General features: G+C 43.2%; 1 protein-coding gene across 1 annotated transcript in view; it reads right to left on the bottom strand.

Annotated features, from left to right (window-relative positions):
• BACE2 (beta-secretase 2) overlaps positions 1 to 23,541 on the bottom strand; it is a gene marked incomplete at its 5' end in the record, with an annotated part of 51,413 nt that overhangs the window by 19,968 nt on the left and 7,904 nt on the right. Inside the window, 1 exon segment of the mRNA XM_083855850.1 lies at positions 7,804 to 7,892. Coding sequence (XP_083711976.1) covers positions 7,804 to 7,892 — 89 coding nt within the window.

Genomic DNA, 23,541 nt, shown 5'->3' with positions numbered 1-23,541 from the left:
TTTGCTCAGAGAGAAGAAAAAAACAAAATAAAGTATGCAAAATATGTATTCACACTGCTTTTAAAATCAGGAAAAAGCAGAAATTAAGAAACCTCAAAACTCAGGGTCCCATTTTTACCCAGAAGCCATCTATAACTCAAATCTTCACAAAGCATTTTTTTTAAATAAATAATCTAAAGTATTATGTCACCTAGTGCAGTATCCCTGACTCAGACTGGTCCATAGGAGCAACACCCTTTTAACTGGAGAAGGAATGTATTAAATGGCACTAGAAAATTGAAAGCTGCTGAATTCAAATCTAAAATTGAAATGCCAAGCTAACTGAATAGCTGAAGACTAATACCTCATTAATATTCCTAAAAGATCCATTTTGGGAAAATTGGAATATTATTGTGAGCATCAGCAGTTAAGACAGAGGTTTCCTATATCTGCAGTTTGGCCTGTCTGTGAGGAAGGAAGGAGAATTTGATATTATTAACAAATAATTCACTGACTTGGAGGAGGAAAGGAACTAATTTTTTCTAGACCAGGGAAGCAAAGGCAAAGGAGCAGTTAAGAATGGCAAGCAAAGGAAGGAACTGAATCCTGCTTAAAAAGCTTAACAAAAACATTAGTAAAAGCTTCAGTAGATTTTTCATTTTAAAGACCTGTAATCTGTAAGTATTGTAATCATATCCCATCCACATCTCTACTGAAGAGCGACAGAAGTTCTAGATCCCTCACAATTTACTTTGGCTCTTCTCCTTGGCACACAACTTCCCCTCTTGGAGAGACAGATGACCATACTCAGTTCATCTCAAGAGGCTTTTCACAGATTTTTGGAAAGTAAATTAAGGGGGAAAAAAAGAGCGTAAAATAAATTTATAACAGCATCTTTCCATATGTGTAGAACAATAGAATATGGAAGGGTTTATCAGGTGTAGATACTTTGAAGTGGCTTCACAGGCCCTGTGCCTGAGCTCACCAGCAAGAATTTGAGGTGATTTTCATTATTATGAGGAACAACCTTCTGATGGCAACATGGACAACTCCCATAATTCAAACACCTTCTCCTGAGGGACACTTTGGCCATAGGGACCATGCAATTGACTCTTCCTAGCTCAGGAAGGGAGCCCAAGCAGTTCTTGACACTCCCAAGACCCAACCCTTCAAGGGTGAACATCCAAGGCAGCAGAAATGCATGAGATAATACTTCAAAATGCAGGAGTTGCAGAGATATTGTTATTGTCTGCATCTGACCACTTCCACTGCCCCTCTGTAATTCTGCATTTGTATGACACTTGCACAAAGGAACATCTCTGCTCAGGCAGGCTCTTCAGAACACCTCTGTGACACTGGCAGTGCATTTTAAAATCAAAATAGAGTCTGAATAATTAGTGGCATAAAAGAAACTGGGGGGCAGGAAATGAAAGGGAGAATACAGGGTTTTTCATGTAGAAAGAAGTGTCTGGCTGAGCAGCAGAAGAGGAAACATCTGAAGTCAGAGAGAAAATTGAGTGCTGGGAGAATAAAGCAAAGCAAATCTGCAAATACAAGCAGTGCATGGCTAGAACAGCAGCAGCACACAGCTCTTCTTCCAGGAAAGCAGGAAAAACCTGATGGATTGACCTGGGGACCAGGACACAGACAGATTGGATTCATTTTCCAGCACAGCTGGTGACCTTTCCTGGGGAAAGGCAGGGCAGGTCACTTCCTCACCATTTGTGCCTCAGCTTCCCCTCCCCACCTGTAGGAATGGCTATGAAGACACTCGTCTCATTTGTAAAGTTCACAAATATCATATTGAAGAGAAGACTTCATTACTTCCTTCAAAATTGGTAACATGGGAAGGGATCTTGCAGTAAATTATATTCTGTTCTGCAAAACCACTTCCTGCTCCAACCTCTTGCAGGTGATTAGCCACTTTTTTTTTTTTTACCTTTCCACCTCACTGATCTAAAGGAAGAAAACTTTAGAGGTCAAAACTAGAGACTTGTTGTAATTCTTGGGCAGAGCGTTTTAAAACAAACACACGGCACAGGAAAGAAAATTACAAATAAACTGTTTGAGCTGTGATGAGAAAAAAAGAAATTCACCTCTTCCAGCAGGACAAAGTGTATCTTAGCCAGAGGGAAGGACTGAGGTCTCCTAGATCATGGTGCTGTAGTAACCCTACTTCCTTCTCCCTCTCCTTCCCCATTCCTCTCTTCTCTCTAAAGCAGAAACCTGGTTCTCAAACCTCAAATGGACCTCGAGCTCCAGCTGAGCAAATCCCAACAATGGGGTAATTTTCTCTTGCAGAGTTAATCCTCATTACCAGCACACAGCACAGAACAAAACACACCCAAAATCTTATTTCTCATGTCATGATCCCTTTGCAGCCACATCGACATGGCAACAGCAAATCCACCCCATGCAGGGAGCCCTGAGTAACACCCACTTCACCAGACAACTTTGAGACAAAGCAAACATGAAAATACAACAGAAATTATTGACTTCTAAACAAGAAGTCCCATCTAATCTGCAGGACTTCCCCAAAAAGTTTATAATTCACCCCAAACCTGTACAGTGCACACAGCCAACCTCACAGGATCACACTGCAAAGGCAGCAGTTCCTTTTGTTTGATGGTTTATAACTTATTGTACTACCTCAATTTATTGCTTATATTTCTCTCACCTCCCTATCTCTTGGAAAGATCAACTCTTGAGCAGCTTGCTTTTGAATCTTCAGATGGTGAGGCAGTAGTACTCTTTATTTATTTACTGAAATAAAACTGAATACTGCTCCTGAATACTGAAAGCCCTGAGCATGTCAGATTTACATACTGCTGCAGAGCCACCACTGATCACTTGGGTTCAAGTGTAAAAATCCCTTTATAAGTCTGTTTAAGTAGCTCTTTTATCATAAGTAGAGTACTCCACAAAACCACTTGTTATTTTGAGCAGCATGAGAAACAAACACCGTGATTTCTTTTCAGTTCAGGACAAATCAGGCCATTTTGCAAAACCTTATACATCGTGGTGACTTACAGAGCATGATTATCACAGCAAACTCAGAACTGTTCACAGCAAAGGTTTGTAAAAAGCTCAGGTTGTGAAAGAGTGCATGGTAACAGCTCCACTTGCTTTGTGCAGGAAAAGGCAGATAATTAAACAAGCAGGATTATGTCACACAGATTATATGATGCACAACATCATTTAACAGGTGAGTTCTGGAATTGCTTCAGGAGGGCTCTCCCTGAAACACACACTCTCTGGGTCCTTTGAAACAAAGATAATGCATTTCTCATGCAACCCCCCCAATTTCAGTCAAAAAAGAATCATGCATTCAATTTCTGATTTTGATTATCTGAATAAAATTAAACTAAGAGCGTGGCATCAGGAAATTAAGACCCATCACTCTCTCCAACACAACATGAATATTCAAATAAGCACACAGCTATAACTCATAACCCATTAATTTAACAAATTACTAATCTTTCTTTCCCCTTGTCTTCAACTTGCAGTTGAAGACGTCGGAAGCACTCCATGACAATATAGGGAAAAAACTGCAGGAGTGATTACCAGATGAGAGGAAACCCCTTTATCTAATCTTAAGTGTTCCTCCTAGGAAGGAAGAAAAGTGCCCATGGGTTGTTTTTCTCATTTACACATGGGCAAAGGTCGCTCTTGGGTAATTTTACAGATCCAGCTGATGCGACATCAGTGCCCCTGTTTTTACCATCCCTGCAAAATCACAACAACCAAGTGTGCTGGTTTGGGCTGGGGATAGAGTTAATTTTCTTCACAGTAGCTAGCACAGGCTGTGTTTTGGATTTGTGCTGAAAAGAGAGCTGAAATATAGAGATGTTTTTGTTACTGCTGAGCAGCTCTTGCACAGAGCCAAGGCCTTTCCTCCCTCTCACCCCACCCCACCACTGCCAGGCTTGGTGTGCACGAGAATTTGGGAAGGGACACTGCCAGCAGAGCTGACCCCAACTGACCCCAGGGATATCCCACACCACGGTGTCATGCTCAGCATGTACAGCTGGGGGAAGAAGGGGGAAATGTTTGGGGTTAAGGTGGGGGAGTGAGTGAGTGGCTGTGTGGGGCTGAATTGAATTGCCATCAGGGTTTAAACCACAATGCCAAGGAAGGTGTTCTGACTGCTGGGAAAAGTCTATCCTAAGCCCAGTCTCAAAAAGACACAAGCAGCAGCACCCAAGGAAGTAGAGATGACTGGGCTTCACCTCCAGTCAGGAAAAGTCTCAAATAAAACCTCCTGGAATCTGTTTCCAAGGACAGTCGTGCAGTCACAGACACTCAACAAGGCACACAACACCTGACCAATTATCAGCGATTGATGGAGAGACGGGAAGACTGACTATGATCAGAATTTGATTTTACTCAGGTTTTCTAAGAACTTATATACCATTTCAGTAAGGGTAATAATTTCTACTACAATAATTAGGTTAAAAGATCATACAAACAACTCATGCATTTTTCAACATCTTCATCGTAGGGAGTTGATTGAAATTTTTTTCCTTAAGCAGGTTTCTAATCCCATCTTCTCATAAACTCAAAGTTCTGTTTATTCTCGCCAGGGCATCCTAGTCACCAGACTAGATATGCTAATTAAGTCTGTCTTACTCTCATGAATTCCCACAACCAATCTTACTGCCTTCTGCATCAAGACTGGATGCACAGATGAGGAGAACAGTGGCTGTGGCATATCTTGGCTTCAGTCAGTCTTAGGACATGGAACTCCTCTCATGGCATTCCCATTTGGAAGCTGAGGATGTGGGGCTGAACAAACCAGCCACGGTGTGGGCTGAAGATGGGCTCCAGCCCTGGGTCCAAAGGAGACTCATGACAAGCAGAGAGACCCAGGGGTTTGTGAGCGGAGGAAAAATTGTTCCACAGCCTGGAGGAAAGGAGGCTTAGGAGAGACTTTCTCACTCTCCACAGGTCCCTGGCAGGAGGGTGCAGCCAGGTGAGAGTCAGTCTCTTCTCCCCTGCAGCAGCAACAGGACAAGAAGACACAGCATCAAGCTGTGATAAGAGAGGCTCAGGCTTAACACCAGGAGGAATTTCATCATGGAAAGGGTTGTTAAACACTGGAACAGGCTGCCCAGAGAGGTGGTGGACTCGTCCCCCTGGAGGTGTCCAAGAAAGGCCTGGATGTGGCACTCAGTGCTCTGGGCTGGGGACAAGGTGGGGAGCAATGTCTTAGGTTGCAATGCAAAGTGTAACCAGAGGTATGTATTCTATTGCCAGCTGTTAAAACCAGCTTGGGAGGTGTTTGTCTCTTCCATGACTCATCCCTCATAATTCCAGGGGGGATCTTCTGTTAATGGGCAGCTGTTAAACCAGGTGGGGCAGTGTTCTTTATCTCTCCCACCACCCATCCTCCCTCCAGGGGATCTCTGCTGTCCATGGGCCATCCAGGCTCACTGCAGGGCTGATACAACTACATCATCCCATGGGGAGATGCTCCACCCAGGGGGAGGAGCCCAGCATTCCCACCTGGATCAAACCTGGGATTCAGAGCACCAGCACAGCCTGTTTGCACTGGATTCCCAGAGAAAAACCAGACCCATCTCAGCACCACTGGACCCTTCTACAGGATCATCTCTGCTCCAACAGAACCACATCTGTCCCTCCAGGAGGACTTGGCTGGACTGACACCAACACCCTGACCAACACTGTGTCAGGTTGTATTCTGACTCCATCACTGTTTTATTTTTTTGTTTGTTCATTTTTTTTATTTTCTTGTACTACTAATTTTTATTTTAATATTCCTAGTAAAGAACTGTTTTTCCTATTCCCATATCTTTTCCTGAGAGCCCCTTAATTTCAAAATTATAATAATTCAGAGGGAGGGAGTTTACATTCCCCATTCCAAGGGAGGCTCCTGCCTTCCTTAACAGATACCTGTCTATTCAAAGACAAGCAGTCATAGGTTGGATTTAATGGTGTTGGAGATCTTTTCCAACCTCAGGGATTCTGTGGTTCTGTGAAAGTCTTCATCAAGAACCTACACGAGGGACAGACTGCACACTCAAATTTGCACAGGATCTACATCAAAGGGAGTAGCTGACATGCTGACTGTCACAGCCACCAGTGACATTTTTTGAGGTTCTGGTTGGACAACAGGAAATTATTTCCTCCTCAGGAGATTGTGGCATACCCTGGAACACTCTGCCTGGACAGAGCATGGATTCTCCATCCTCAGAGGTTTACAGGACTTGGCTGGGCTCAGCCATGGCTCACTGAGATGTGTGTTAGGTGACCTATGGAGCTTTCTTGCAACCAATAATTTTTAAATATCTCCCTGATTTCACTGGGGCCAGGATCCCTCCAATTTATTCATTTAAATGTAGTTAAAGTATTTAAAATGGAAGAAGCACAGTGTACCCAGGAGTCTGCTAATGTTTGTATTCTGAGCACACTGCAGAACTCCAGCAGTGCAAATCCAAACCAGGAACTGTTGCTGCAATTGCTCTGGACTGTAATGACTTGATTTTGAGTAATTTTACAAAACACCCTTAACTAACTCTTTGGGGCCTGGACTTCAAGGTTTCATTATTAACCTTATATTAAAGTTCTCAAAACAGTGTCTCCACTGAGAACACTGATCAGAGGCTGTGACCTTCACTTGATTTCAGCCTGTCTTTCTCCACACACAAGCTCTGCTGTTGCTGTTTTTAATGGTTTATGTTTCTGATGAGAGAGGCCTTGTCCTTCCAGTCTCAATAACATCAATTAAGAGACAAGGGAGAAAGAATGCTTGTGCTTTTAATTAAGTTTTCTCTAGCCACTGCCTATGGAAGGGGTTAGCTGGCTGGCATGGAAAATTCTGCAGTATTTCAGAAATAGCTACCAAGTGCAAATTCTGGATTTTCCAGACCTGGATCATATCAGTGTGATGTGAAATATCTCCATTAACATCTAAATATATGACAGGAGGTGAGGCTACTCTAGTCAGCAGCATGGAGATGATAGATTTCCCTCCATTCCTAGTGCATCTTACTGGAAAAAAAAAGTGTAAAACCCCATGTTAAAACACACATGAAGTAGCGAGAAGGGTGATACTCCCCAGTTTCCCAGCACTCTTAGTATCTTTATCCATATGCTTCAGCTAAAGATAGACACTGCATTTTGGAAAAGTTTACCTGAAATAATTGAAACTAGAGAAAGGCAGAAAGGAAGGAAGAAAAAGAGGAAGTGTGATTCAGGCAGACAAAGCTTGGCTGTGATTAATCTCAGCTTAAGCTAAACACAGCAAATTTAGTGCATAACAAACACCAGAACCAACAAGTTGCATTTCATAAATAACCAGATTCATCAGGGTCTGTCCAGATCACTGACTGATTGAGGCCTGTGGCTCAAACTAAACAACAAATTAGGTTTTGACTAAGTAATTTTGCTTCTGGATGAAATGTCAAGTAACTGATACAATTACCAGCTTCTCATTTTTTGTTTTCAAACAAAGGCAAAGCACACTGAAACTTTTAATTCCTTGCAGTTCTATTCAGGTAAGAAATTGGCTGAAATTGGTGTGATTTTGCAAACGATTTTTACCCTGTAATCATCTTCTCTTTTCTCCAGCTCTAATTAGTGCTGCTGATGCTCACTCAGAGCTCGGCTGCGCTGCCTGTTCTTGGGGTCAGGCAGGGTTTTGCATCAGGCAAAGCCAAAATTCCCACCAGGCAGCCAACATCCCACTCCCATGGGATGTCACAGCAGCCCCAAGAGCTGCTTTATCATCCTGTCCTACATGGAAGAGCCAGAATCCAAAAGACACCCCTTAATTTCCACCATGGGTGCAGAACAGGTACTTACAGCTCAGGATTGAAGTAGGATGTGACATCAGGATCAGGCACACCTGCTACAGCAAAATTGCTGCTCCCAGTGTCAACCAGAATATTTAACTGCCAAAAACAACAAAAGAAAGAAAGAAAGGAGAGGTGATTTGCATATCCAATTAAACAAATGAACAACAAAAAGATTATAATTGCACTTTTTGTCTAAACTACCTTCAGTTTTAAAGTCATGGTGAGCATTGCCCTGAGAAATAAATTTAGTGTCACTTTTGGGAAAGATGTGCTGCTGCAGCCCATCCAAAACAGCTGATCAGGCTGAAATGCTTTAAAATAGTCCTGTTCTTGGAAGGGGGAAAACCAGCCAAGCCCACATTTGCACAGCAGATGAATTCCTGATCATCTCAAATTTCTTTTTGGCCCAAGCCCACATTTGCACAGCAGATGAATTCCTGATCATCTCGAGTTTCTTTTGGCCCAAACCATGAGTCTTGGCAACCAGTCCAGAACGCAGGCTTGAATTATGGACTGCTTAAAGCCCTGTTTGCCTTAGAGCTTGTGAGATTTCAAGGTGGGGGCTGAGAGCAGGTCTGGCCAGAAATGAGCAGAAGCACGAAGCTGCCTCATGGAATGGAAAACACAGGAGCAATGCCCAGTTCATCCTGAGCAGCAGCAACCTTCCACAGCCTTTACCACCTTCAAAAATGAGGATGGCAGATTTATTAACACCATGATTGAAAGGTGGCCTAAGAAGGGGCCACTTGTTTGGTTAATTGGGAGGGAGATTTAGGCTGAAAATTGCCACATGGACAAATGGGACAGCTCCTTTCCCCATCTAGCTTGGGTAACCAGGCTGGTCCATCACAGCTGTGTGATGCCAAAGCTGAAACTGCAGCCACATGCTAGAAAACATCTTTCACTGAGACCTGGAAACCACATTAGGTGCAGAGCCACTAAATGATAAGTTTAAGTCAATCAGAGACTTTGCTGCTCCCAAAAGCAATGGTCACACTTTTCCCCTGCTCTTGGCTGGATGCTTCTCTGGCCTCCCTGGCTGTGAAGCAAATCAGATCAGGTTCCTCACCTACAGACACCAAGAAGAAATAGCAATCTGCCATATCAGACAGTCACTCAAATGGATATTGAGTAAAGGGTGATTCCCTCCTTTGGTGACAACAAGGTCTTAGGTGGGCTTAAAACACCTGCTCCCCAGAAAAATATTAGAGAATTAAGAATTTTCCTGTAGGAGGGAGTGAGATATGAAGGTTTGGTTGCCCATGGCTCAAAGCCAGCTCAAATCAACCCCTTTGTAAGTCCCCATCTCTCCTTAAGATGTAGCTTGGCATCTACAACAGGAAGGGCAAGAGAGAACGGTCAGGGAAACAACTTCGGTGTTGACAAAGGAAGTGGAGAAGAAGGGCTGAGCTCAGAAATGAGTGTAAACACAAAGGAGGATAAAGCATTTGAAAAAGATGTGCTGAATCCTTCCTAATAAGACAGCGTAGACAAGAAGTGTGAGTCAATGTTTAAAAAACATCTTTGGTTTGCTCACAGAGGAGGAGGGAGGTGATGGTTACCCTTGTTTCACCCTTATAATATAGTATGGGACTGAGGAACTCTGAAATTTAAACAAGAACACAAAACCAACCAGTAATTTCTGAGAATCTCTTCTGAACTGCAGGCACACTCCGTCATTGGTATTCCCAGCCCTAATCTTGCAGAAATTTTAAGACTAAAAAGAAACAAACCTTAGCCATGTGCCTTGCTGCATCCCAGATTTTAGATTAAGCAAAGACAATACATTAAAATTTATTTTGCAACCACACAAGCTAGACAGAGACATCTGAAAACAAAAGGACATCCACAAGTTCACTTGGCTCCAGGAGCTGGGGCTTTAAAAAGAAAATAAGAACCTCTGAGGCACTGCAATAAAATCCAAAGTTTGCTACACACTTCATTTCAATGATATCAAAAGCCCAACATTTTTTTCAACTAACCAACAAAATATGAACTATTCGTTTCCCCCCCTTTCTCTGGCATAGAAATCATATTAAAAATAAACAACAAAGAGCAGCTCCAGCATGTGTGTGCATCTATCAGGACCGACAACATTTGCCTCAAAGGGGTGCTGCAGGGCTTAAATTAATTAGCCTGAGGTAGTCAGTGATGCTTGAGTAATGGGCACTATACACCAGCTGCATAAATACATGTAGGTGTTGCCTCAGCCTCAGTGATATGCATGCCAGTGTGCATGGAGGAGGACTTGGGGGAAAGAAAGAAAACCAAATAATCCCAACCAAAACCAAGTAAAAAAATCACTAAATATGACACACATGGAAGATATTTTACCCCCGCACCTTAAACACAATGTTATCATCACGGAATTCACAAACTCTGGGAGGAAAGGGCGAATTTACTACCCACAGGACGGAGCAAACCAAGATTTCCAGAAGAAAACCAGATATCCCCCCACAAAGAAAGAGGGAGAGCACAAAAGCTGGCTAACCCCGCAAGCTGCAGCCCACTCGGCCACAGCAGAGCTCACATGAGAGATGCTATTGAGGCTGACATTCTCCATCCACAAGTTTGTGCATAATGAGACGCGAGGCAGACACTGATTTATTGTAGCCCTGACAAAAGCGCCAGTGATCAGCAGCTCATTTCGGGGTGGGTTATAACTTACTGAGTTCCCTTTCTCTGCTGGCTACCCTTCGGGTCTGAGTTTTCTTTAGTCTCATTAAGGACCACTTTCATGTTGTCTCCACTGCTTCATTCCTGCCAGGCTCATGGAGCTGCTGGGGCAGCTTGGGGCAGGATCTGGAGAGTCACAAGGTGGTCACTGAAGGAGCCACAGTCCAGGGCTGCCCATCCTGTCCTGTTTTACTCACAGAGAATTGTTGGAACCCTGAGAATTTTAGACTTTATGTGCTGACAGGCACTGACCCTCAACAAAGCACTGCATTTGACCTGAGGCTGTGGAAAAGGCTTCCAAAATTGAGTGATAACACTGGGATTGTGGGTGTGGAGTTTGAATAGAAGTGTGTGATATCACAGGGTGGAAAACTTAGAATTTAAGGTTTTAGACTATATTAATGTATATAAAGCAAGATGGAGGTTTTAGGGCAGAGGCTGAGTCCTTCTTTCCACCTCCTTCTTCATGGGTTTGGGTGTTATCCTATAATTGGGTAGAAAAATCTGCATTCCAAACAACAGGTGGTTGGTTATTGGGTTAAAAGTAAAAATAATATATGTGTCCTTTCTTAATTGGACAGTTTATCCTTAAAAGGCCACATAGAGAGAGAGAGAGATGGGGGGCCATTTTTAGTTTGTCAGCAAGAAGTGCTGTAGAACTCATGGTTTGTGAGACTGTAATGTAGATAAGAATTAATAAACATTTGAGTCCGAACAAGACATACTGTCTGGTGCATTTAATCCTGACCCTGGCATAAAGAAGATAAAACTCCACAGAGAACAGCCCTGCTGAGATGGACTTGGGGGTGCTTGGGTGGGTGAGAGGTTGGGCATGTCCCAGCAATGTCAACTTGCAGCCCAGAAAGCCAAAAGTGTCCTTGGCTGCATCCAAAGCAGCGTGGGCAGAGGTGAGGGGTCTGCCTCTGATGCCTTAAGCTTTAACTTTCATGTTTTTCAGATTCTGTGCTGCCTAGGGGTGTAAATCTGAGCCTCATATAAGTGCTAGTGAGCTCTCCTCACAGAGTAGGGAGACAAAACAAATCCTTTTCCTGCTGGAGACCAAGGACAACTTTCAGCCCCAAAAGCACAAACAAGGGTGGGCTGAAGGGAGGAACAAGAAGGATGAGACCTCACAACCTGAAGCTGTAATTGGACAATTAAACCCCAATGTGCAAATGGACCAAAACTTATAAAAATGTAAGACCTCGTGACTGGTTGTCAATTTTATGACCATTCTTAGTCCATCTTGGGTGTAGCCCTGGCCAGGCTCCTGTCCTGCCCAAGGTGTATCCTAAAGGCTTTTTAACAAATATCTACTTAATTCTCTGGCTCTGCCCAGTCTCTGTTCCAGGTCAGCCTTCTTGAGCCATCACCCCTGTGCCCTGCTCAGGTGAGGCCCCACCTGCAGAGATGCCCCCAGCCCTGGGGCCCAGCCCAGGGAGGACGTGGAGCTCAAGGAGAGAGCCCAGAGGAGGCTCCAGGATGAGCAGAGGGATGGAGCAGCTCTGCTGGGAGGAAAGGCTGGCACAGCTGGGATTGTTCAGCCTGGACAGGAGAAGCTTTGGCCTGAGCTCAGGGTGGCCTTGCAGGGCCTGAAGGAGCCCCAGGAAACCTGGAGAGAGACAATTCCCAAGGGCTGGAGGGACAGGACACAGGGAATGGCTTCAGAGTGACAGAGTGGGTTTAGATTAGATATTAGCATTAAAACCAATGAAAAACTACTTTCCTTTTGCTTTTGGAAGAAGCAAAACCATTTTTTGGGTTTTCCTGGTGAGTTTTTTTGTGGTTTCCAAGTTCAATTTCAGACCCACAAAAAAGACATTGACAGCAAATGCACTAAATTGTTTCTTCCTCATGAAGGTCACCTTAACCACAGCTGTGGGACATGAAATCTGCTCCCAGTAAAATATCTGGAGATTATTTTGCTGTCTGCATTTCCTATATGCAAATAGTGTTGGTATTATTAACAGGAGGCTCATAAAGATCCCTATTTTACAGTAAGCAAGACAGGAACATCCAGCTCTGCCATGACAAACTCACAGAGGGAATCTGACACTATCTTTATGCCATAAATTTGTGGTTATAAAGAGAAGCAAATCCAAACTTGTTTACTGAAAGTCATGAACACTGAAAGCAGAAGCCTTGGAGGTCATGCATTTTACATTTTTTCTACTCTGAAGGGGTAGAGACACTAAAAAAAATCCCCAGTCCTAATGATTTCTTTCAACTGGAAGTCAAACACTTTGTCAATACTTCAAGGATCCCTTAAATTTTCCAGTGCTTGATTCAGCACCAGCATCAAATATCACTTACTGCATGCTATTCAGCTTCAATAATTCAACTTACCACTAAGTCTTCAATATTTTTAAGCCTTCCATTGCCAAATATTGTATTTTGCTATCAGAAAAAACCCAAAAATTGCCTATTTTTCACTCAGCAAAGCTTTGGCTGTCTGTGGTTCAGGCACCTGCCCTGGTACAGCAGGTGATGTCAGTATGACACATCCACACTAGACTGGTTGTTATTCATGCCTCATTTAACTGCCTGGCATAAAACAATTTGCAGTTACCCACCATGCATTCAGAAAGTGACTTCCTTCACATTTTCTAGGGGAAGCGAGAGAAGCAATCATTCATTTTTTTTGTTGCATAGAGGTTGCTTGTATCCCTTAGCTGAGATAGAAGTTGCCTCTGTTTTGGTACACACCCTGCTCAGATTTTATAGAAGTTTCTCTTCCCTGTTTTAGTTTGAGAGGTTTTGGTAGCTTCCAGAAAAAAAAAAATATACAAAACAAGTCCCACAGGCTGAAAGTGCAAAATGGATTTATTTGAGGCAGCTGTCTGCATGATTGAGCATCCACAGCCTTTTCCAGCTGTGGAATCCCAGGGCTTGCCTGCAAACCTGTTGCTTTTGATGTGATTCCCCAGGTCACCCACACTGAACTAGGGATATTCTTCATCCCCACTAAAAGATTGGTCCATAGAAAAATCCACTATATTTTTTTTTTTTTAAGTTTACAAGTCTGATCAATCCTTTTAGGTCAAGCAGTAAAGTTCCACCACTGGCCAGGCTAACTTTCTACAACTGGAAGGAGGTTGGAGTGAGCTGGTGTCAGGTTTTATTCCCAGATAACAAGTGACAGGGTGAGGGGTGAATGGCCTCAAGCTGCACCAGGGGAGGTTTAGGCTGGATATTAGGGGGAAAAAAAATTCCATGGAAATTGTTGTAAAGCACTTGACCACACTGACCAGGGAAGTGGAGAAGTCATCATCCCTGGAATTGCTAAAAAACCACATGGAAATGACACTTGAGAAGATGGTTTATTGGTGGTGGTGCTGGGTTGATGGTTGGACTTGATCTGAAAGGTCTTTCCCAGCCTGAACTGTTCCATGATTCTGTAGAGAAACCAGACTGCAAAAACGTATTTGGCTCTTCATTCCTGCTTCAGCTGAAGTATTTGGAGTGGGAAAAAAAAAAAAAGGAATAGGATTTGCACACATAGAGCCATAAATACAGTAAAACATCTCATTCAGCCTCACATTTACTCTGGGGTTCAGTCAAAACTTTAATGATAATTGACAGTTTCCTTCACAAGGCAGCAGAGCAAAGAAGCTGGCTCTGTAAGAATTCACAAAATATCAGAATGGTTTGGGTTGGAAAGGACCACAAAGATCATCCAGTGCCACCCCCTGCCATGGGCAGGGACACCTCCCACTGTCCCAGGCTGTTCCAAGCCCCAATGTCCAACCTGGCCTTGGGCACTGCCAGGGATCCAGGGGCAGCCACAGCAAATCTGGGAATTCTGTGCCAGGGCCTCAAACCCTCCTGAAGGAAGAATTTTTTCCTAATATCTAATGGTATCTCTTTTCACAATGAAAACTACAAGCCATCATGCCTCCTCTGGGATTTTAACTCGACCCAAGGGCACCCCTTTCTTTTCCCTTTTTTCTTGTCCTCAGTGAAGAGCACAACCATTCCACACCAGTAACATTCATGTGCCACTCAAAACCTTGTCCTGCCGTGCTTTCATGATTTCTCCCAAAGCACCCACTTAAAATAGGGCTTGTAATTCTACTCTGCTTGCTGGAGCGTGCCACACAGTGAACTATGACAAAGTAAAAAAAAGTTTTTATCCCCTTGCAGAGACTAGAAATAGGAATCATCCCATTACCTGCTCAGGAGCTGTTACCACACATCACAATGTAGATGTAGAAGTCCACCCCATCTCACCTCTGAGCTTGTACCATATCTCTTAATTCTCTTTTTTTATTTTGTCCCACACATAATAAACTCTCCAGAAAATAATCTGTTAGACAGTGCGTTAAAAAAAAAAAAAGAAAAAAAGGGTTCAAAGAAGGGCTACTTCTTGTTAGGGATTAGCAGCTAGAAATCATTTGGGTAACAGCTCTTCTTTTTTCAAGCTAGTTAATAGATAGGAAAATTAGTTGGCAATTTAAATGCTGCCTCATTTAACACAACGATTCCTAATTACATTATCAGCCCATCTGGCAAGAATTGCTTACAACCATCACACAGAAAAGAAAACACCAATAACTACATGCTGTGTTTGCCCACAGTTATTACGTGTTATTATTGGCACTGACTGTCAGTCAGGTTATTTCAGCAATTTGTTTCTACAAATTAGTAATGTTACAATATACAGTGGCTTTTTAAACACAGACATGCTGTATGGTTTTTTCCTCCCCTGTGTTACTTAGAGTTAGCATTTAACAGCCTACTTTCTAATAAAAAAAAAGTATCAGAAGACTAGGCTTTAATATAGATTCTTCATCTGTTCCTCTGAAGATGCAGAAATAAAAGCAATTTAAAAGATGAGTTAAGAGAAAAAATTGGAAGCATTTCTAGATGCAGAGGACTGTAAAGTCAGACATAAACTTGAGAAGTCTCCACATAAAGACAGATTTCTGCCTGTAGAGTAAGATGTACTTTGCTTAAAAGGTAAGACTGAAAACCAAACCAGGTCAATTTGCTGGACTGGCACACTGCCCATCAACACTGGGGCAGGGATGGACTCTCCCATTTCCCACTGCTCACATTGGAGGAACACCTCACCCCAAAGCCAAATGAGCCTCTGCACCTTGGATGGAATCATAATTCACCTTGGGGGAGGAGAAGGAGGAGGAGGAGAAGAAAGGCAGACCCAACACTTACACCAAGTCCACGAGAAGTATCTCCAATGTTGCCCTGAGTGAGGTCACCTCACCAGAGAAAACAGACCCATCTGCTCCTGCCTCCAAAAAAACCCCTCCCATGGTCACAAGAAGGGTTCACCCATGCAGCCAAGATAACAGAGGCATTGTGAGCAAAGAGGAAAAAAAAAAGAATGAGATTAATTTTCTAATGATGTTTGTTCAACAGGTGGTGCCCACATTTTGCTGTAGCTCTGGGGATGAAAAGAAAGGTGATTTATTGCTGCAGGAAAACATGGGCAAACCAGAAGGTCGAGTTTATCACCAAAGATAATTCCTGCTTTCACAGCAACAGAAGAAGTCTGCCACAGAAACTGTGCTGTGTTTGCAGTCTGGGGAGAACAAGTGGCAGCAGCAGACCAAGGTCTCCAGAGAGTGTTTGGCCTCTGCTGCCATTCCCCTCACTCCATTCCCAGGTGGTGTCAGGACTTGGGATTTACATTTCCTACCTTCACATTCACTCTCTTCTCCAGCCACTTAAAACATCTCTTCCCAAACTCTCACACTGTCACTGAGCCCAGCAGAAGACCGAGAGGTTTTTCTCCTCAATCTCTCCACGACCTGCACTGCTAGACTGGAAGGAATATTTCTTTTTTCCTGCCTGAAAAGCAATAATCTCTTTCTTTGCCAAGAGATTACAAAGTACTATCTGGATTAGCCAATCTATCCGTGCTTAAGAGCACTGCATGCTTCTGTAGTGGAGATTTGTATTAAAAAAAACCACAAATGCTAAAATGACAGATTGCTCTGAAGTATAAACTTGCTAAACTAAATTGTGAGTTGAAATATGAGCATCTGACTGGGGGACTGATGAATAGTCATTTTGAAGAAAAATATTACAGGAAGTGCTTTATATATATTATCATTTTGACAATAAGGGAAGGCTATTATGGTTTAAAGACAAAAAAAAAAAATAGTCAGCCAATCAATCCTGGTAACAAAACAAAATATCTATTCTTCATTTCTACGCTCTCCTTCCTGCCAATGCCCTCGGTTCCCTAACCATTAGCATTCTTTCTGCACATGCCATCTCATGTGCTATCTTATTTTTCAGGCCGAAATTTATTTGCTGTGTCTAGATTTATCATACAACACATCCATCCTATTCATGCTATATGAACATGCTTTGCTGTTGAACATGAGCCATTACTTGCTTATCTTAGAGCTGTGTGAATCGTGGCAATTTTGTCTCATTGCCTTTTCTGAAAAGATTAACCTTTTTTCCCCTCTTTTTTTTATTTTTCCCTCCCCCAGATATGAGTCTCTCTCCCACCTCACACCCTGTGGCAGACAAAACCAGGTGTGTGAAGCAATCCTGGATTCACATAAACCAGCTGCAGCTCTGAGCACTGGGTTTTAAGGAAAATCTGGACTAATTAGAGAGTAACAACAATAATCTAGAGGTCTAGAAAAAAAAATTCACCTGTAAATAAGCATTGACAGGCTTTAAATGGCTCGAGAAGATGAAGGAAAAGTGTGATAATCTTTTAACAGATGTAGAGGTGCCACAGAGACCCCCCCAGGGAGCCAAACCTTTCAGAAGGAAGGGGTTGCATGGAAGTCAAGAGGTGCCTTCATCAACCTTCCCCAGGGCAGCCACAAATAGAAGTTGGTGCTTACTGAGAGCAGCAGAAATCCTCCCAAGCTGAGTGAGGAAAATCTGTATATTTGCTGTACTTACACCACACATGTTCTTGAGTGGAAAGATAACGAGTGCCTGGATAAATGGAGGATTAACAAAACCCCCACAAACACTCTGAAATTCAAGAACAAATGCATGAGACATCAGCTGCTTGCACTTAAGCGCACACAAAGCTCTTGTTAAATCCAAAAGCCCGTTTCCACCTGTTAGTAGGTGTAAAGCAACTGAATTAATCAATTTTCTGGTAATTACAGCACAGCACTGAGGAGACAGGGAGGCTGCAAGGCAAATGCCACTGGGAGCAACTCTCACATTTAACTGCAAGCCTCGAGAGGAATCCCAGTGCCCACGCAGCCTTGGTTTAGAGACAGGCTAAGTCTAAGCCCTGTGCCACATCCTAAATTAGCAAGAGTGTCATCCAGAGCTCACCCCTCCCTCCCTGGAGAGCAGGGTGACTTAAGGTGCTGGAGAGACAGCTATCAAGTCAATAATTCCACAGCTAAAAAGTGCTTAACTCTTGGAGGTGTGCTTGTGAATGGCATCACCCATTTCAGAGATTCCTTCTCTCTCTTGGAAACCACAGAGTGTCACCACCAGAGAGTGTCACCCTCACAAGACAGACCTGCTGGGCAGTGTCCAGCAGGATTTTGAGCTCTTTGGGACAATCTTAGTCACATCAGATGGAGCTAAGGTGATGCTGGAGGAGGACCTGAGGAAGGGGAGAGCTCCACAGTAAACAGGGCTCTGTCTGAGGTTCAGTGTCTGCTGTGGTTGTTGTGCTCACCAGCACTACTCAGGGCATGATCTTCCTGAAAAAAATAAAAAGGAGAAATCATGCTACTACATTGCCTTTCAGAATACAATATTAAGGAGGGCTTTTTTGCCCTTTTTTTATTTTTTTTTCCTTGGGTTAAGGAAATGAAATCAGTAAGCCTACATTAATGTATTATACCCAGTGAATGATTACAGTTAGAAGCTGCATTCAGTTCAGAATTTCAATTTTCCGAGGCTTTTGCTCTCCAAAATTAGCTTCCAATTTATTTTGTCAGGTCATTCTTTTCTTTCCCTCTATCGCTCATTAGACTCGGCGAAACTGCTGTCAAATAAAAAAAAAAATATAAAGGCATTTTTAACTCTTCTTCTCTACCTAGCTTCAGAAGTCCTGCAGTACAAACAAACAAACAAACAAACAAAAAAAGATTGTTTTGAAACTAAATCAACAACCCTCCAACTGCAGTAAGACCAAAACAGTTTTATACACATGTACAATATGTACAGAGCCAAGCCATGCCAGGCAGACTCAAGAAGGCTTGAAGTGACTAATCCTTAAACCTTCCTCACCCCGTAGGTGAGTCATTGCCCATGTTTACTGTGCCATCTGGAAATAACTAAATTCATCAGGGGAATGAAGCCCATTCCTAATGTTCTTGAGATTAGGAGAGGAGGCATCGCCAGTGCTGTTTTTTTTGGTAATCTCCTTTCTGCCAAAGACACAACAGTCCCCTTGTCCTTCAGCAGCAGGAAGAAATCCTGCAGGAGAGGTTCAATCCCATTCCTGTATTCCTAATTTCTTTCAAAGGTCTCCTTCATACCAAAGATCTGAACTTCAGACTCAATTTTAAATAAGATCCTGGATTTCAATTGCACTGGAGATATGAAACCAAGTGCCAAAGCTGCTCCTTTAATACTCTAAGAAGGTTTTTTATTTTGTTTTGTTTCTTAGAGAGACTCTTTACAAGAACATGGGGAATAGCTTCAAACTGAAAGAGAGTAGGATTAGGTGGGATATTAGGGAAAACTTCTTCCCTGGAGGGTGAGGAGGCCCTGGCACAGGGTGCCCAGAGAAGTTTTGGATGCCCCATCCCTGGCAGTGCCCAAGGCCAGGCTGGACACTGGGGCTTGGAGAAACCTGGGACAGTGGAAGGTGTCCCTGCTCATGGCAGGGGTGGAACTGGATGATCTTGAAGTTCTCTTCCAACCCAAGTCATTCCGTATTTCTGTGATTTGAAGGCAGTGAATAACTTTGGAAAAAAAAAAAAAAAAGGCTGTATTTCAGGCTGTATTTCAGAGGCAGATAGAAAGAAAATGAAACTCACAGGACAGCAGTGAGAAAAACCAGATTTTTCAGAAGGCTGCACGCCAGGTCTGATCTCTTACCTCTCCTCCCCCTTTCACCTCGCTCTTGTAGTGACACGATTCTTTCCAGGTTTTCCCCCACCCCCCTCCTCTGCCAAGATGCTGGTTTTGGAGACAAATGTTTGTTAGCAAAGGTTTTTCAAAGCCTGGAGAGCTGTGAGGAGGAGAGGTGAAAGCAGGACACTCCTGACTCATCAGGTCTATCCGTTCTCCCTGGAATGAGCTCTTCTTCCCAGCAGCACTTCCATCCCCACACTGTGGGGCACCACTCATTAGAGCTTCCTGCTGGCTGCACTTCCTGCAGCTTTCAGGAATTCCTCCTCATGTTTTCTTAGTGCTTCTCTTCAAGGACACGGAATGCTTAGAGACATTTTCCAGTCTGTTCTCCTCAAACGCTGTAACAAACCCAAAGGGAGCAAGTTTTCCCTGGGTTTTTGTTGGAATTCTGGGCACTGAGAATTTTAGGCTTTCTGTGCTGACAGGCACTGACCCCCAAGAAAACACTGCATTGACCTGAGGCCATGGAAAAGGCTTCCAAAATTGAGTGACAGCACTGGGATTGTGGGTGTGGAGTTTGAATAGAAGTGTGTGATATCACAGGGTGGAAAACTTAGAATTTAAGGTTTTAGAATATAGTAATACATGTAAAGCAAGATGGAGGATTTAGGGTGAAGGCTGAGTCCTTCTTTCCACCTTCTTCTTCGTGGGTCTGGGTGGTATTTTGTAATTGGGTTGAAAAATCTGCATTGGGGCCATGGGTGGTTGGTTATTGGGTTAAAAGTCAAAATTATTTAGGTGTCATTTCATAATTGGACAATTTGGGCTTAAAAGACCTTGGAAAGAGTTAGAGAGGGAGCCATTTTTGACTTTGTTAGCTAGAGCTCACAACTTGTGAGACTGGAACATAGATAAGAATTAATAAACATCCAAGTCTGAACACGAACTGCATCTCTTGAGCATTTAATCCCAGTCTTAACAACAGAAAAGAAGGTAAGAAAAACCTTCAGGTTTTCTCTCTCCACACACCACAACAGTGAAGCAACCAGTCTTCTCAAACCATGGAAGTCAATGGATATGATGCCATGGGAACATCCATCTTGCTGCTTAAGACAAGTTCAGGGCTCTGAAAGCAGCTTGTCCATCCTGGAGGCCAGGGAAGTACAGACATGCCCATGTTCACCCAGTGAGACCCCTGGATCAGCCAGGATAGTTGGGTATGGAGGGGTGAATAAACAAGCACACACCTTGGAAAACCAGCTATGCACTCCCTGCACTTCAAGGCATGACCTCTGCTTATAAAAATGTCACGACTTGTTCTTCAAGTTGCCCGATTTGCAGCACTGCCAGATTTTATTTAACACGAGATCTGGGTTGTGTGTCAGCCTGAAAAGGGCAATCCCACCCTCTTAACTACCTTGAACCACCTCTTCCTCACCTGTCATAGCAGCTCCCACCTCTTTCCTCCCTTTCTGCCCAGGAACAGCCACCATCCCACACTTTCACACACCTACTGGGGCTGGTAGGATGGTAAAGGGACATGACTGGATCTGCTGGTGCAGACAAGGGAAGGAAGGAAAGATCAAGATAAAACCCACGAGTTCATCTATGTCAGGCACAAAGACTGCAATTTGGTTGTTCTGATTGTGTTTCCTGTTAGAAAAGTTGTGCCACATCTCTGGGGAAAAACTGTGGGGCCAGGCAGCTTCCCACTGCTCCGTGCCATCTTTGGTGGCCACAGGAATGTGCACAGGCAGTCCCAGGGCTCAGAGCACAAACAAGCTGATGTAACTCCAGTGGTTTTATTTCCCTGGCAATTAATAAAGGGAATCCAACAGGCAGAAGGCTCTTGCTCCCCATTGCACCTGACCTATTTAGGATATTGCCAAGCAGAGTTTATGATTGTCATCATGGGTGTTCCTTGGAATTATACAAGGGAGTTCAAAGGCACAAACAGAAAACAGCTTTATACTCCATATTAGCAGGAAGGACTATTTGATTGGGAGAAAAAAAAAGAAGAAAAGGGGAAAAAAAAGCTGTTTCGCAATGTCATAATGCTGTGTTTGATTTATTAAAAATAAGAATCAAGCTTTTTATTAATATTTGTTCTAATGTTTTTACTTAAAAATTTGGCAGGAGAATTTAAAAGGCAGTTTTCATTCTCAAGTGAAATAAGATACGCTTTAAAAAAAAAATCCCTTTTTTGAAAGCAACACTGTTTTTATGCCTTTGGAGTCATTTATTTCTCTCTCTCCTTCTCAAACATTCATACTTTACTCTTTCCCCTGGCTAATACTGGGGAGGCAGCAGCTCTGGGAAATGAACCAGCTTCGCCCGTGGCTCATACATCATTACAATTGTTAACCAAGTTCCACTATAAAAATCTTGATTACACAGGAGAACACAGAGGCATGCAGGAACACAGCTTCATTTCCAGATACCAGATTGAGTTTGTAGGGCAGGAAGTTTAAGGACTTTGTTATGCTCTGGGGTTGATAAAATCTGCCAGGACACACCATAACAGCACATAGTCAGACAGCTCCCAACAATCCATTCCTCCACACTGCAACAATCCAAATTCCTTCTACTCTGGCCAGGGGTTACATCACTCTCTGTGTGATGGGAGCTGGAATTGGATGGTCTTGAAGGTCCCTTTCGACCCAAACCATTTTATTCATACCACTGGAGCTGATGGTACTCAGGGCACTGGAATTGTGGATTTTTGCCCACCAGCAACAGCAAATGCTGTTGTGCACACCTGCCATGGAGGAAAGCTCCCAAACCTGGACAAAAAGCTGCAGGTAGCACCCACTGGCACCAAAGGTCATTCAAGGTAAACCTGAAGGGTCAGCAGAGTGCAAATAAAAGTTAATTTTAGCTGGAACATGTAGCACACACCACCGATCAAAAACACAGCTCCTGAGAAATTCTGTAAGCTTTCCCCACCCCCCACATTATCTCAGCAGCTCAAATGCAAAAATCTGGCACTTTGGATAATGTGAAATGTTTGTGTTATCCCCTGAAGGACTTTGCTTCTGAGAAGTAATGAGAAGATTATTCTCTGACAGTTAAGCTGAAGCACTGTGACTGCATCAGATGTTCCATTGCTTCAGCAGCTCCCAGACTTTTGGGAAGTGTGACCACCTTTGAACTTCCTCTGCCTGATTTGCAACCCGAGAGTCGCTGAGAAATAAAAATGAATGAATTAAATAAAAATCTCTTTAGTTACAGAAAAAGGTAGGATTGATGAATCATTTGCTGACATGCCTCACACTTCACTCTTTCCTCTAGCAGACATCTACCAGGCAGCACAGTGAATGAAAGCACAGCCTTTCCAAACCTTAAACAGCACAGCAGTACTGCCCTGAAGAGCTCAAGCTCTGGCTTAAATCATGGAATCATGGAATGGTTTGGGTTGGGAGGGACCTCAAAAATCATCTCATTCCAACCCCCTGCCACGGGCAGGGAACCTTCCACTAGACCAGGTTGCTACAAGCCCCATCCAACCTGGCCTTGAAAAGATGCTACAGCTCCTAATTTCTTATTCTGCAGACAGTGGTAGTCAAGATTTCTGTATCAGCAGGTATCATAATGGAATTTTGGAAGTAAAGTTTCTATTTACACAGAAAAAAAAAAGGAGGAAAAAAACCTCCCTTGAGATTTCACAATGTCACAATTTTGAAAACAGATCCAAATCCTTCAGTCAAAACAAAACATCCCAGTATTTTATTTTCTATGCCAAAACTATTGCTGCCAAAGGCATTCTTCAAATTCTTTTCTTCCCGAACGCCACAATAACATTTTCAAGCTGGCACATGCAGGACCCAAGCTTCCATGTGATGACAAAGCAGGTAAGCCTTGTGTTCCTGCAGAAACCCCAAATCCTGATCTCCTCTGGCATGAAGCTTCTTATGGAAGCAAAGTAGGAAGCAGAAAGAGCCTGGGTGGTGAAAAAATCTTCACATCTGGCCCTGACCTGAGCCTGAGCACTAGGTGGGCTCCAAGGTGCTCTTCTAAGAGCCACTTTCACAGGCAGATCCACTCACAAATATCAAGGAATTATCTGAGAGATGGCTGCCAAAAG

Source organism: Zosterops lateralis (genome assembly GCF_965231275.1).
Source record: "Zosterops lateralis genome assembly, chromosome: 2".
NCBI lineage: Eukaryota > Metazoa > Chordata > Aves > Passeriformes > Zosteropidae > Zosterops > Zosterops lateralis.
The sequence above is the reverse complement of the archived record's forward strand: the minus strand, read 5'-3'. Positions and strand labels throughout refer to the sequence as shown.